Source organism: Anguilla anguilla, chromosome 10 (genome assembly GCF_013347855.1).
Source record: "Anguilla anguilla isolate fAngAng1 chromosome 10, fAngAng1.pri, whole genome shotgun sequence".
NCBI lineage: Eukaryota > Metazoa > Chordata > Actinopteri > Anguilliformes > Anguillidae > Anguilla > Anguilla anguilla.
The window spans coordinates 14,387,976-14,401,200 of NC_049210.1; the positions used below are offsets into that span (position 1 = coordinate 14,387,976).

The window sequence follows — 13,225 nt, forward strand, 5'->3', positions numbered from 1 at the left end:
GGGGCCCGGCCCGGAGCCTGTGGCCCCCGGGGTCACCCCTTTCACTCAGCCCGAACTGCAGGAGCTGGGCCGCAACCGTCGTGACACACAAAATAAGACTTGCGAAAAGCAGAGTTAGTCATTGCAGTAGAGCCGGAGGCTTTGTAGGTAGAGCTTTAAAATTACAGGCTGTGACTTTAGGCCATTATTATTGCGATTGAGATTTCGGTCTAATAGTAGATGGGGCTCCAGGACGTAACTGAAGAGTTCTTTCAGTTTCTGCAGGGTCGACTGAGAGCCTGTCCATAGCCTGGCATTATCTATCCATTTGAGTTGGTTGGCAGGTTATTTGACACCCGTGAGCATGTCTGAATGATTATCTTATAATTTCATCTGGATGGAATGGTTACATCCATTCAGATCAGCCAAGCCATCTATCAGTAGTTTCAAATATCTGTGCTTAATGTAATAAGTACATTTGTTGTGTGACGGAGTGTGCGTGTGTGTATCGATGGATGGATATCAATAGATGGAAAGATAGCCATGTAGATGCCACACAACTTAAACCCTAATAGTGGGGTTTGAGATATGGCCAGCTACTCTCGAGATGCATGTAATCCTCGTGGTTCCTCGGTAATTCTATCCTGGTGGACAGTTAATGCATGGGGATGTAGGCATGTCCACTGTTTGTGGAAAGATATGCTGACGTGATACAGCTGAATGTGTGAAGTGCTCAAAACCTGGCAGTGTAATGCTTATGTTATTGACTTTGTGGGCTATTTTGTTTGTATTCTACCGTCAGTTGTACCAATCATATGTACATGTTTACCAATCGCTCCAGCGATTTTCCAATTAGGGCTCGTTGAGGCAGAATACGACCTAGAATAGGAAATCCATGCTAGCTAAAGAAACACATTTCACCAATCCTTTCACCAGTTATCTTTTACAAAACAAAACATTTACATTCACAAAACAAATTGAACCCTAGCTGTAAGACTTCTCTGTATTTAGATGTTAATCCGATAAATTCTCTTTATCTCCATTATTGGGTCCTTTTAATGTTTTTTTTTTTTTTTTAATACATCGTCTTTCCGTTCACCTGTTTCTGTACATTTGATGTTTCAAATCTTTGGCTGCGTTTTACGGGCTCGTGTGTCTTGGCGCTGGTCACATGACGTGCCCGCGTTGGTCAGGGAGACGTGTTTCCAGGGGTGGTGTGATTGAGACGGGTCCGCGGGGGGGGAAAGCGCACTGTGATTTAGTGCCCGGCTTGCCAGTGCTGTACGCTGCTGTGCGCTGCTGTGTTCATCTTGAAGCTGTTTGTTGGCTGCCTGCTGTATGTGGAAACCAGCGACTGAATTTTCCCCTCTCTTTCCCCCCCTCCTCTGTGTGTACACTGTACGTCACCTCTTCTTCCTCTGTGGTGTGTGTGTGTTTGTGTGTGTGTGCGTGTGTGTGTGTGTGTTTGTGTTTCACGTGTCCCCCCCTCGATATGTGTCCCGTGTGCATTTCGGGTGTTTTTCCGACCCCCCCCAGCAGCCCAGCAGAAGATGGCGTCCATGGAGCCGCAGCACGGCCACTATCGCCCCCCCTCGGAAGAGAGCCTCTCCCCCACCCACCCCGGCCAGCAGCCCACCAACCCCTACGCCAAGGGCAGCCAGCAGAGGGTGGTGACGCTGGCACAGCACATCAGCGTAAGCCCCGCCCCCTCAGTCCCAAACCTCAATCCAGAGATTGCAAATGAGTGCTACGTTCGGATAACCTTCTAAACACAGCGCCAATGAGAGTGCTACGTTCTAATGTAGCCGTCTAAACACAGCGCTAATCAGAGTGCTACATTCTAATGTAGCCGTCTAAACACAGCGCTAATGAGAGTGCTACGTTCTAATGTAGCCATCAAACACAGCACTAATGAGAGTGCTACGTTCGGATAACCTTCTAAACACAGCGCTAATGAGAGTGCTACATTCTAGTGTAGCCTTCTAAAGACGCTAATCAGAGTGCTACATTCTAATGTAGCCGTCTAAACACAGCGCTAATGAGAGTGCTGTGTTCTTATAGCCTTCTAAACACAGCGCTAATGAGAGTGCTACGTTCTAATGTAGCCGTCTAAACACAGCACTAATGAGAGTGCTACGTTCTAATGTAGCCATCAAACACAGCGCTAATGAGAGTGCTACGTTCTAATGTAGCCATCAAACACAGCGCTAATGAGAGTGCTACGTTCTAATGTAGCCATCAAACACAGCGCTAATGAGAGTGCTACGTTCTAATGTAGCCATCAAACACAGCGCTAATGAGAGTGCTACGTTCTAATGTAGCCATCAAACACAGCACTAATGAGAGTGCTACATTCTAATGTAGCCATCAAACACAGCACTAATGAGAGTGCTACATTCTAATGTAGCCGTCTAAACACAGCGCTAATGAGAGTGCTACGTTCTGATATAGCATTCCAAACACAGCACTGATGAGTCCTACCTTCAGATAGAGCCTTCCACAGCACTCTTCAGATAGAGAGCAGTCCACTGCTAATGCGCATGTGCTTCCTGTCCCGAGCAGGAGGTGATCACAAAGGACTACAACCGGGAGCAGACCCAGCAGCCGCCGTACACCTTCCAGACCTCGCCAGTGCTGGACCTGACACGGCCCCCCAGCACCCCCCAGCCTCAGCAGGCCCCTCAGGACCCAGGCCAGGGCTCCCGCTACCCTGAGGGAGGGTCCGGAGAGCGGGTCAGAGACAGGTACGGCATGGCCCCCCTCTCTCTCTCACTCTCTCTCGCTCTCTATCTCTCTCACACTTTTTTATATTTTGCTTGTGTTATATTTTGTTTCCCCCTCTCACTCTGTGTGAGACTGATTGACTGGTGCATTGAGTCAGTAGAAAGTGTCCAGGCTTCTATTCTGAGCTGTCTAGACGGACAGGGTCACTTCTGGCCCCCGCTGCCCTAAGGGAAGCGTATTCAAGCAAATGGGAATGAATGAACAGATCCTGTAGGGAACATGCTGAAGCACGGGGGAATGTTTGGATGTGTGTGAGGGTAACGGGGGTAGCGTGCTGTGTCTCTGTGTTCAGGTCTCCCCTTCAGAGTAAGGTGTCTCCGGAGAGCCTCTCTGCAGATGGCATTGAACCCGTGTCACCTGCTGGTGGGCTGTCTGAACCTGAGATGCAAGGAGGCTCTTACTCCAACGAGCAGGGGGACCAGGCGTAAGGCACTTTTACTGTATACGCACACATACAAGCACACACATACGGGTATACACACTTGCATAGCCACACTCACACACACACACGTGCAGGTATATACACATACAGGTATTCACACACACAGGCACACACATACACGTAAAGGTTTCCACACATACACACTAGCACAGGCAAACACACACAGCCAATTTACCACAGAAGTGGAAAATAGTCTAATCCAAACACAGACCCGCACAAATGACTAAAGCATGTGGTATGTGTCACTTGTGGTCTGGGTCATCTCCAAATGTTTTTGCAGTCAAATGCCGCCAAATTCAATACACCAGGAATTTGGCATTTGGTCGTTTACCAAATATTTGAGCAGAGCGGTCCACTTGCAGTAAATACACAACCAGAGCAGCACAGCGACACTTAGCCGTCTTCCTGCAGTAATCGTATGGGAAGCGTCGCGATTGGCTGTCGCAGCCTCCGCATCACACGCACGGGTAAAAGCCTCTCCCTCCTCCACCCTTTTACCTCACCCGCCTCCACCCTCCCCCCTCCAGGATGGGCTCCCGCTCCCCGGCCAACAGCTCGCAGCCTCCGGCCTTCTTCAGCAAGCTGACGGAGAGCAACTCGGCCATCGTCAAGTCCAAGAAGCAGGAGATGATCAAGAAGATGACGGTCAGCGGCAACGAGGCCGATTTTAGTGAGTGCCTCCGCCGCGGTGTCGGCGATGGCGAAAGAACTGGGCAAACACCGATGTGTACACTCCCTGCCCTCAGCGAGGGCATTAACCTTTCAACCCCCAGATCGAGAGATCACTAATATGTGATTAGAATGTTCACAACCGAACATTCTAATGCTGATGTCACAATCACTACTGGTAATTGAAAGCAGTGGAGTTCTAGAACACTGATGGAGAATTCTGAAAAAAACATTCCAAACAACTAGGGTTGAAAAGGGTTGAACATTAATACCCTGCCCTACGCTCCTTCTCCAGAGGGACTGAGCGAAATACAGACACTGTGTTAGAATTCTGTCCTACGCTGTGCCCTGCAAATGCGGACACAGCATTTGAGCCATGTCCTGTGCTCTCTTCCCTCTTCAGATTCGGGCCAGCCAGGGACAGAGATATTCAACATGCCGGCCTCTACGACAGCAGGTAGGACGCTCGCACACCGGGACTGCTGTTTTCTTAGGAAAGCTTGCGAATGCATTAAACTGAAGACCGCAGTCTTCATTGTCTGTGTCTGTTCAGCACTGTGCTGTTGTGGATTGCCATCTTCTGAGTGCATACAAGTATCCAGAGCAATAAGTGTCCCTGGTAAAATAGACCCTTTTTTCTTTGAGTGGTTCTGTAGCAATACACACACACACACACACACACAGACACACACACAGTCACCAAGTAAGGTGCAGGACAAAAGCAGTGAAATCAAGATCTTTTCCTCATGCTATTCCCAAGTAACTTCTGAATAATTTACAAAGGGATAGGCTAAATCTAACTAATGCCAAGGGATTTTGGTTGAGGCAAGGAATGTTGACATCACACCTGGCTGAAATGGGAGTTATTTATGCAGGTGCGATAGCAGCGTTCTCTTTGTTCTGAAGATTGCTGAGGAGCAAATTGTCCTCCAGTTTATGTAATGCGCAGATGAATCAGAAGCCACTTGGGAGTCTGTGTGCAGACACTTTGAGTGAATCTGCATGCTATCCCACAGCAGTTAGTCATTAAGGACAAAAGTCTTTGGCAGCCTCTTTTATATAAAAACCACTGGCTGTTTGCACTCTTTCTCTGGCTCTCTCCCTCTCCCTCCCTCCCTCCCTCCCTCCCTCCCTCCCTCCCTCTCTCTCTCCCTCTCTCTCCCTCCCTCCCTCCCTCCCTCTCTCCCCCCCTCCCCTCCTGCTCGCAGGGCCGGTCGCGCCTCGGGCCCACCCTCCTCCTGAGACGACGGGTAACACCATAGGCCTGGAGGCCATCATCAGGAAGGCCCTGATGGGCAAGTATGACGACCAGGCGGAGGACCGCTCCGCCCCCAACACCGGTAACCCCCTGGCTGCCGGCATGCCCGCCACTGTGCCCGGAGCAGAGGGGCGCCAGGAGGACTCTTACTCACTGCCAGGTCCGCACTGTCCTCGCCATACAAACAACCCTCTCTCTCTGTCTCTCTCTCTCTCTCTCTCTCTCTCTCTCCTCTCTCTCTGTCTCTCTCTCTCTCTCTCTCTCTCTCTCTCTCTCTCCTCTCTCTCTCCCTCTATCTCTCCCTCTCTCTCCTCTCTCTCTCCCTCTCTCTCTCTCTAGGTCTATCTCGCTCTCTCTCTCTCCTTCCCTCCCTCCCTCTCACTCTCTCTCGCACTGACCCCCCTCTCTGTCGTCTTCTCTCCCTCCCTCTCTCTCGCTCTGTCCCCCCCTCTCTGTCCCTTGCACTCACTCTCGCGCTCTCTCCCCTGTCCATCTTTCTCTCTCTCTGACACACGCATTCTTTTGTCGCTCTTCATTTGTTCTTCTCTCCTTCCCTGCGTGACTGTAAGAGTCATGGCCATTCCCTCAGTCCGTTTGCATGTCATTAAGTCAGTTTGTGTGGTCTCTCCTCGTTCTCCTGCGTTTCTGCGTGAGGCGGGACCCAGTCAGAAAAGGCCCGCGTGCCTTCCTGGAGCTCGCGCAGAGGTCGCGCAGTTGAGCAGAACCCAAATCGCGGTCCCCTGATCGGCCACACACAGGGAAAAGGGGCGGGGTCAAAGCCGAGCCCACCGCGCCGCTGACGGGCGGCAGCGCCCCCCCGGTGGCGGGAGGTACTGAACTAGACGCCCGCTCTTCCCTGTCCTTTCAGGTGTGGGCAAGGCCAAGGGCGGGGGCCGCTCCAACGGGCGCAAGGCCAAGTCCCCGGGGCCCGGGCTGTCGGGGGGCGAGAGGCCCTCGTCCGTGTCCTCCGTGCACTCCGACGGGGACTGCCACCGCCGCACGCCCCTCACCAACCGCGCGTGGGACGAGCGGCCGTCCTCCGCAGGTACACACACGCGCGCACACACACACCCCTCACCAACCGCGCGTGGGACGAGCGGCCGTCCTCCGCAGGTACACGCACTCACACACACACACCCCTCACCAACCGCGCGTGGGACGAGCGGCCGTCCTCCGCAGGTACACACACACGCGCGCACACACACAGGAACACGCAGGGGCCCCACAATCAGCCTGTCCGTCTGTTACGTGTTTCATGTCTGAGTGACCCCCCCACCACCACCACCGCCACCACCACCACCACCACCACCACCACCACCACCACCACCACCACCACCTCCTCTTTATTACATCATTCAGCCTGAGGCCCCAGCTCATGGGGGGGATGGTCCCTGTCCTCTCTCACCACTCTGCTCTGTGTGTCCCCCCTCCCCCTCCTCCAGGCTCCACGCCCTTCCCCTGCAACCCCCTGACGATGACCATGCGCTTCCCGGGCGGGATGGTGTCCTCGGCGCAGTCCCCCGGGCAGGGGCAGGGCCAGGGGCAGGGGCGGGCCTGGGACGAGGAGCCCAAGCCCCTGCTCTGCTCCCAGTATGAGACCCTGTCCGACAGCGAGTGAGGGGCCCCCAGACCGGACCGGACCTGCTGCTGCCTCACACACACGCCCACACACCCACGGTGACCCCCCGCCCCCCCCCCCAACCCTCCCCACACGGCTCCACAACCGCCAGCAAGCGCGAAGATGAGCTCTCCACCCCGACGGACCGCCCTGCCCCAAAGGATGCTGGGAGGGAGGCTCTGATGGAGCACCGCTGCTGAGTGTGTGTGTGTGTGTGTGCATGCGTGTCTGTGTGGATGTACGCGTGTGCACAGTCACTCCAGGACTATTCGTAGGATAAATCACTTTCTTTTTTCTAAATGTTTTTCTCTTGCTGGCCTTATCAATGGAGAAACACACCAACTGGCGTGGCGTTTTGTGTACGGACGTGCTGCGTTTTCCGTCTCGGACTGTCTGTGGAAGGGACTTGGTACGACCCCGTAGTCAGATGCCAACCTCTTTTTTTTTTTCTTTTCTTTTTTTTTTTTTAAACCAATAAAATTCTGCATTTCCACACACCGCAAGCAGAACCCGCTCGCCCTCTTCAAGGAGGCTAATTTGACACAGGAACTGCCCCCCCCCCCCCCCCCTCAAAAAAGAGGAAGTGCAACAGTGCCTCCACGCTTGGGCGTGCGTCCTCTCAGCCACGGACTCAGGAACTCGGGCCTTTCAAAGAAATCATTTAAAATGCTAACGGTTTCACCAAACCAGCCACGCCTTCTGAACACCCCGCCCCGCTCGCACGTCGCCACGGGAACCGAGGGGCGGAACCGAGAGGCGGACGCGCTGCAGGACGCTGTCCTCTCCTCACGTTCGCCCCGCCCTCTCGGCCGAGCTCACTGACGCCTTCCCCCCCCCCCCCCCCATTGAGCGGGGAGAGCAGGAAGTCCGACCGGAGCGAAGCCCCACCCACGCCACCAGCAGCAGTGCCTGTTGTCCGTCTCTCCCGTCAATCTCCTGCAGGGGGCGGACCGTCGCATTAGCCCCGCCCAGCCCGAAGCTTGCAGAGACGGACGGAGGGACAGAAAAAACGAAAAGAAAGCATCTTGTTTCCCAATGTTGTTTTTTGTTTTGTTTTTTTCTTTTCTCTTTTTCTTTTTAAAGTCATGCCAGTCCAGTCCTGTGTTTGAAAGTGAGCTGAGACCTTTAAATGGTGGTGACTTTCGTGTCAGTCGTTGTCTTTGTTTATTTGCGATTAGCTATACTGGGGGGGGTGTTAACTTGGGTGTGTTGTTTCATTGGTTTACAGGGTATTCATGCTGTTCATTGTTCGTGTTATCATACATTCAGAAAAGTGTTTTTTTTTTTTGTCTTTTGTAAGGCAGGTGGAGAGGCGTATTGTCTTGAAGCAAAAAAAAAAAAAAAGAGAGAGAGAAACTGGCGAACTACGTCAATAAGACCGAGGGCTGCTCTTTTTCTCTGGTCGTTGTTTTATATTTACGGTGTACATACGTTTGACTGTATCGAGACTGTTCTTTGACATTGAGCACTTAGACGTAGGTCTTCGCAGCGGCATTTTAGATGAACCTGCGTTCGGGCAGGTCAGGTGGAAGCGGATTGCGAAGGAAGCAGAGTCTCCCGCAGGTTTCATTCAGGCCCGGACTCGCTCTCCGAACCGGTGCTCTTTGTGCACCGCGGGTTTTAAAACAGGCCCCGCTGTGCAGATGCAGCTGGACTCGCACCCGGGTTCGAGGGAAGTTTGAATTCTGCTCAGAAAAGGACGCCTCTCTGCCGTGAAACGCCTCTGTGCCGCGAAACGGAGGCCGTCCCCGCGTGTCGTCCTCAGCAGGCGCCGCCGCCGGCCGTAGTCTCGTCCTTAGGCCCTTTCCTTAAAAAGCGTGCCTGCAGATGTGGGGGTGTGCGTTCGCCCCTCTAATCCTCGTGTTCAGGTACAGTCACACCCGTGCTGTCATACCAGGTGTAAAAAAAAAAACAAAAGAAAAAAAAGACTTGTATCCTATATTCTTTTGTACAGTTTTGAAATATTCCTAGCGTTAAGTGCCATTTATTTTGCATATACAGTACTGAAGATACCAAGTGACTACGCACAATTTTATTTTTCTCTTTTTCATGCCAGGATTATAGGTGAGGTGCTGGGGATTCGGAAGGGTTAGGGAAGCATCCCTATTTCCATTCTACAGAGGATTACTTTCAAATTTGTTAAAATGTGATTTTTTTTCTGGACCAGTTATTCCCCGCCCCCCCCATCCCCCCTCCACCTGAGTCTTGCTTCCTATTGGTAGTCAGCGTCAGAACCATTGTGTTCTACACCTATGTTCTCCCCAAGCCTGTTCAGTTGCGAGTTGACCGTACAGTACTTGTACAATAATGGTTGTCAGTAGTAACAGTGGCAATTTGAACGGTTATGCTACTGCATTAGACCAAATGAATTATGTCCCTTTTACTTAGTCCTGATCCTAATGTATATAAACACTATTGAGAACAGGGTGGCTGGCTGAGAATGGATCAAGCCCACTCTCTGTCTGGGGAGCCAGACACAGTCTCATATTTTAGCTGGTCCACAGCTGGGTTAATACGCCTCCCTGGTGTTATCAGTGCTGGGAAACGTAAGATAATCAACCTTTCTGTGATTCACTGGTGAATCGGTAATACCGTTTAGGAATACCCTCGTTTGTATTTGATGCGAAGGCTGTATGGCAGTAGTGTCCGCTCTGTTTGTCTTCAGGTGGAGTGTAGGCGAACTCTCCCCGGTCTGTTTGATGGGCGTCTCTCTCGTCTGCTCTGTGGACAGTAATGGAAGTTCTAACAGTGCTGCCTGGTCTTTCAGCAAAAGTAATCTTAAGAGCAGCACACACAATAGGAAGGAAAAGATAATAATTTTGAACTCTTCCCCCCCTCCACTCAAAATGGATCTTGTCTGGCTCTGTTGTGTCTGTTGGGGTGGTGGGGGGTTAAGGGTTGCGGGGGGGATGGTAGTGAATGGGAGAATGGAACACCTTGTACTTTAGATGGAAAACAGCCGTTATGAAAATGGAGTTGAATCAGTGCCACCCTCTGGACCGGACTAGAACTACACACTCCATTTGTCCAAATTGAGAATCGAAACCAAATTACAAATTATGGTAATCATGTACAAGTAGAATGATGAGAGCGTTTTATGATAATTAAAGTGAGGGTATATATAAGAAGTTTTGAAATTTAGTAAATCATACAGCACTGTCTACGAACACTGTACTCAAACGCTGTGGAATTGTCAACGCAACCTCTGAACCTTTTTTTTTTCCTTCATTTTTTATTTGTTAAATCCTGAGCAGGAGCCGTAAAGAGATGTTTAGCTCTTTAGGACTGACGTAAGAGAAACAAAGGCTAATTCATATCCAGATTTTAACACTTAAAACGATAGTTCTAGAAATGCGTTGTTTTTTTAAAAGTGTCTGGGTTTTTGTGTGCGTGCGTGCGCGTGTGCGTGTTCATTTTTTTATTGCCGACATTCTTGTTCTGTTTTTCTTTTTCGTGGATCTTGTTTGCTCTTGTGCTGCCTGCTTTTGATTTTAGCCTATCGTGCAATCGAGAGCGACTTTTCACTTTTAAAGTTAAAGATGTTAGTGTTATTTCTTTTCAATTAAAGAAATGATTTTAAAAGACACGTAAAGAGAATAGCCAATATTATGTTCCAGAAACCTACAAGGGGGAGGGCGGGCGGGGTGCTGGTGGTGGGAGGCGGCATATAGTTTGAACAACCATATTGTGCATAATGATTTTCGTTTTATTTTTTATTATTATTCTAACCCGGTGTATTATAGCAAGGACTGTATATAGAACTGAAAAGATGTAAATATTTATGTGGCTTGCTGCAAGGTCGGTATTCACAGGAAGACTGTATTCACTGTTTAACTCTACATGCCCACCAGCAAGCTTCGTGGATAGCAGTGTAAAAAATGAAAAAAAATGAAAAAAGCACTGCCTTAATGTTTAAATAAAAAGCTTATTGCCATTGATCCATGTTCTCTCTTTTCTTTGAACTTCCGTTATGTTGCTACAGCCTGTTGCAAAAATCGATTGTGGTACTATGGCTTGTGTCTCTTCTAGTGTTTGGACCGATTTCGCATATTGGTGGTTCTGCCAAACATAGAAAGTATATCACTAATTATTCTTCTGAATCCCTACTCAAGTAGCCGTCTATACAAAAACACAACTGGTACTTTGTACGTCGCTTTGGATAAAAGCGTCTGCTCAATAAATGTAATGTAACAACTAGGCTATTAAATCGTAAAAATGTAAAACGAAGATAACTAAATAATCGTTTTATTTCTTTTATTTTAACCAGAATGTCTCTGCACTACTCTGCAATTGTAAGAATTAATTACCTATTAACAAATTACCTATTACCATGAATTGCCTCAATAAAAATAAAAAAACCAAATTAAAAATACCACAGCACCCTGCGAACACTTGAAACAAACGTCTTGAACAGTAACACCTACAGTATGTTGTCAAGTTGGTCAGTTTTGACCATCATTGTGTGGCATTTTCTTTTGAGACAAGAGGGTAATGTGGCTTTTTATTATATGGGGATATTTCTGCGATTTGACAAGTATCCGTAGCATCAACTTTGCTTTCAGCAATGATGTCGTGATTATATTGAAGTTGTCCAGTAAGGTGTCCAATTTAAAATTGCTTCCCTCCTGCTTATGTCTCTTCCCTTTCGAGATTAATTGGTCCTCGAAACAGGTGACTGGCGTTAAACATTTTTTTCCCTTCACTCAAATGAATTAAGCGGAAGGAGTCCAATTCTTATGGGAGGAAATGGTTTCACCCCACTTTCTCGGGTGATGTATTTTCTTGGAGACCAGCGTTTGTTTTCATTTTGTGTTTTTGTTTCCGATTGTTAAAAAAAGACCGCCGGCTTGTGAAGTTGAAGCCTTAGCTAGTTAAAGTTGGCACTGTAACACCATGGCAGAGTTGGACCAGTTAAGGATCCGTTGGAGGATGCGCTGTGTGCTCGCCTCGCCTACATTGAGACCCAAAAGGTAGGCTTGGAATTGTTGATTCGCTTGTAAATGTACGATTATCGCTTTTATAGATTATATGATTGAATGCTTTTAGGCCTTTAAAAAAAAAAATTAAATCTGGTTTGCTTATTCGTTATTGATTTCTTAAACACTTCGTGCAGCTGTAGGCCACGTCTGATCACTTTTGCAAGACTTCGTATGGGTTTTTTCGGGAAGGGCGAATCGGGCCAAAAAACAGCCCGGTGATCTTGTAGTGAGCATCAGGCATAATTCTACAGCTGGCGATCAGTTGTGACCCTCTTACAAGCCATTGGTTGACTTAATAGACTGCACCTGACGAGAGCAAGGAACGTGACATGGATAGAATGTCAAAAAAGATTGAGCAATCAGGTGCAACAGTAGCCTACCCTACTGGTAGGCTACTCTGCACAGAGAAGGAAATTTATTTTGCCAGTTTCCATGGAATAAATTAAAAATGAGTTGTGTATTGCTGGTTCGGGGTACCATTATATTTTGCCTACCAGTTAGTCTCCACCATGTGATCTGCAGGGTTTTAAATTTATTTCAATGTTATCCTCCAGGGAGTGTTAGAAAAGAAAGTGAACCTCTCACCTGGACACGGAGAGCTGTAGGGTCTGCTTTCGTTGTTACTCAGAACTTGAGTAGCACGGCGATTGATCAGTTGGGGCAATTGATTGCACAGATCAGGTCACTTGGTTTATTGGGTCTGAATCGGTTGCTAATCTTAAGGGGGGGAAAAACAAACCAGTATAGGCACCGGTTCTCCAGGACCAAGATTGAGTAACACTGCTATAAAAAAATAATTTAAAAACTGGACAGACGATATTGAAGATTTAGCGGATGCTTTTTGAGTGCAAAAATCGTGTAGCATAAGAGGCTACATGCCGCTGACTTGTTTAAAAAATAAATTTTAAAAACACCTCGGCCAATTATGTTTTATTTGTTCTGTAAGGGAAACAAATTGAATCCGAAAGAAAAAGTCTTTCTTGCCAACACTACCTTGGTGCTGTATAAATCACAGATAAGCCACGGACAGCATCAAACAATGCCTTTAAATTCAAATTGCGGTTACATTCTACTCAGCCCTCTATGCCAGCTGAATATCTGGTTTGGTTTTTTTGTGGCAGTATATTGTTCAGTTTACTACCACTGAGAAATCTCCCAATAGTAACCCAGTGGATGGGATCCAGCATACCGCTGGACACCTGCGTATTGCTATTGTTTTGGAAATGTGCTGTGGTATGAATAAATTAGTGAGTGAGAGCCTACTACAAGAAAAAAAATATGCGACTGACATGAGAATGAGTAGAACATTAAAAGTGAACCGTTCCTTTGAATATTTCTTTTGTTTGTTTGTTAGTTTGTTTGTATTTTCCTTTGTACCGTGGAAGTAACTTTTACGGAAATACTTACGTAACTTTTAAATGAGTCCTCTATTTAGTTTTACTTGAGTAATTTAGTGAACCATTTCCGTTTACTCTAGTAGCCTACGGTAGACCTAG

The 13,225-nt window shown here is 48.4% G+C and overlaps 1 protein-coding gene across 16 annotated transcripts in view; it reads left to right on the plus strand.

Annotated features, from left to right (window-relative positions):
- ncor2 (nuclear receptor corepressor 2) overlaps positions 1-10,688 on the plus strand; it is a 138,865-nt gene extending 128,177 nt beyond the window's left edge. For 13 of the 16 annotated variants that reach the window (XM_035378722.1, XM_035378733.1, XM_035378726.1 and 10 more), the window contains 8 exons: positions 1,516-1,673; positions 2,542-2,723; positions 3,056-3,187; positions 3,733-3,875; positions 4,278-4,331; positions 5,083-5,292; positions 6,001-6,177; positions 6,575-10,688. In XM_035378722.1, the coding sequence (XP_035234613.1) occupies positions 1,516-1,673; positions 2,542-2,723; positions 3,056-3,187; positions 3,733-3,875; positions 4,278-4,331; positions 5,083-5,292; positions 6,001-6,177; positions 6,575-6,750 (1,232 nt within the window). In that variant the 3' untranslated portion in view covers positions 6,751-10,688. The remainder of the gene's footprint in view (positions 1-1,515; positions 1,674-2,541; positions 2,724-3,055; positions 3,188-3,732; positions 3,876-4,277; positions 4,332-5,082; positions 5,293-6,000; positions 6,178-6,574) is intronic. The other 3 variants (XM_035378724.1, XM_035378732.1, XM_035378736.1) reach the window with 2 other exon arrangements.
- Positions 10,689-13,225: the final 2,537 nt, after the last annotated feature.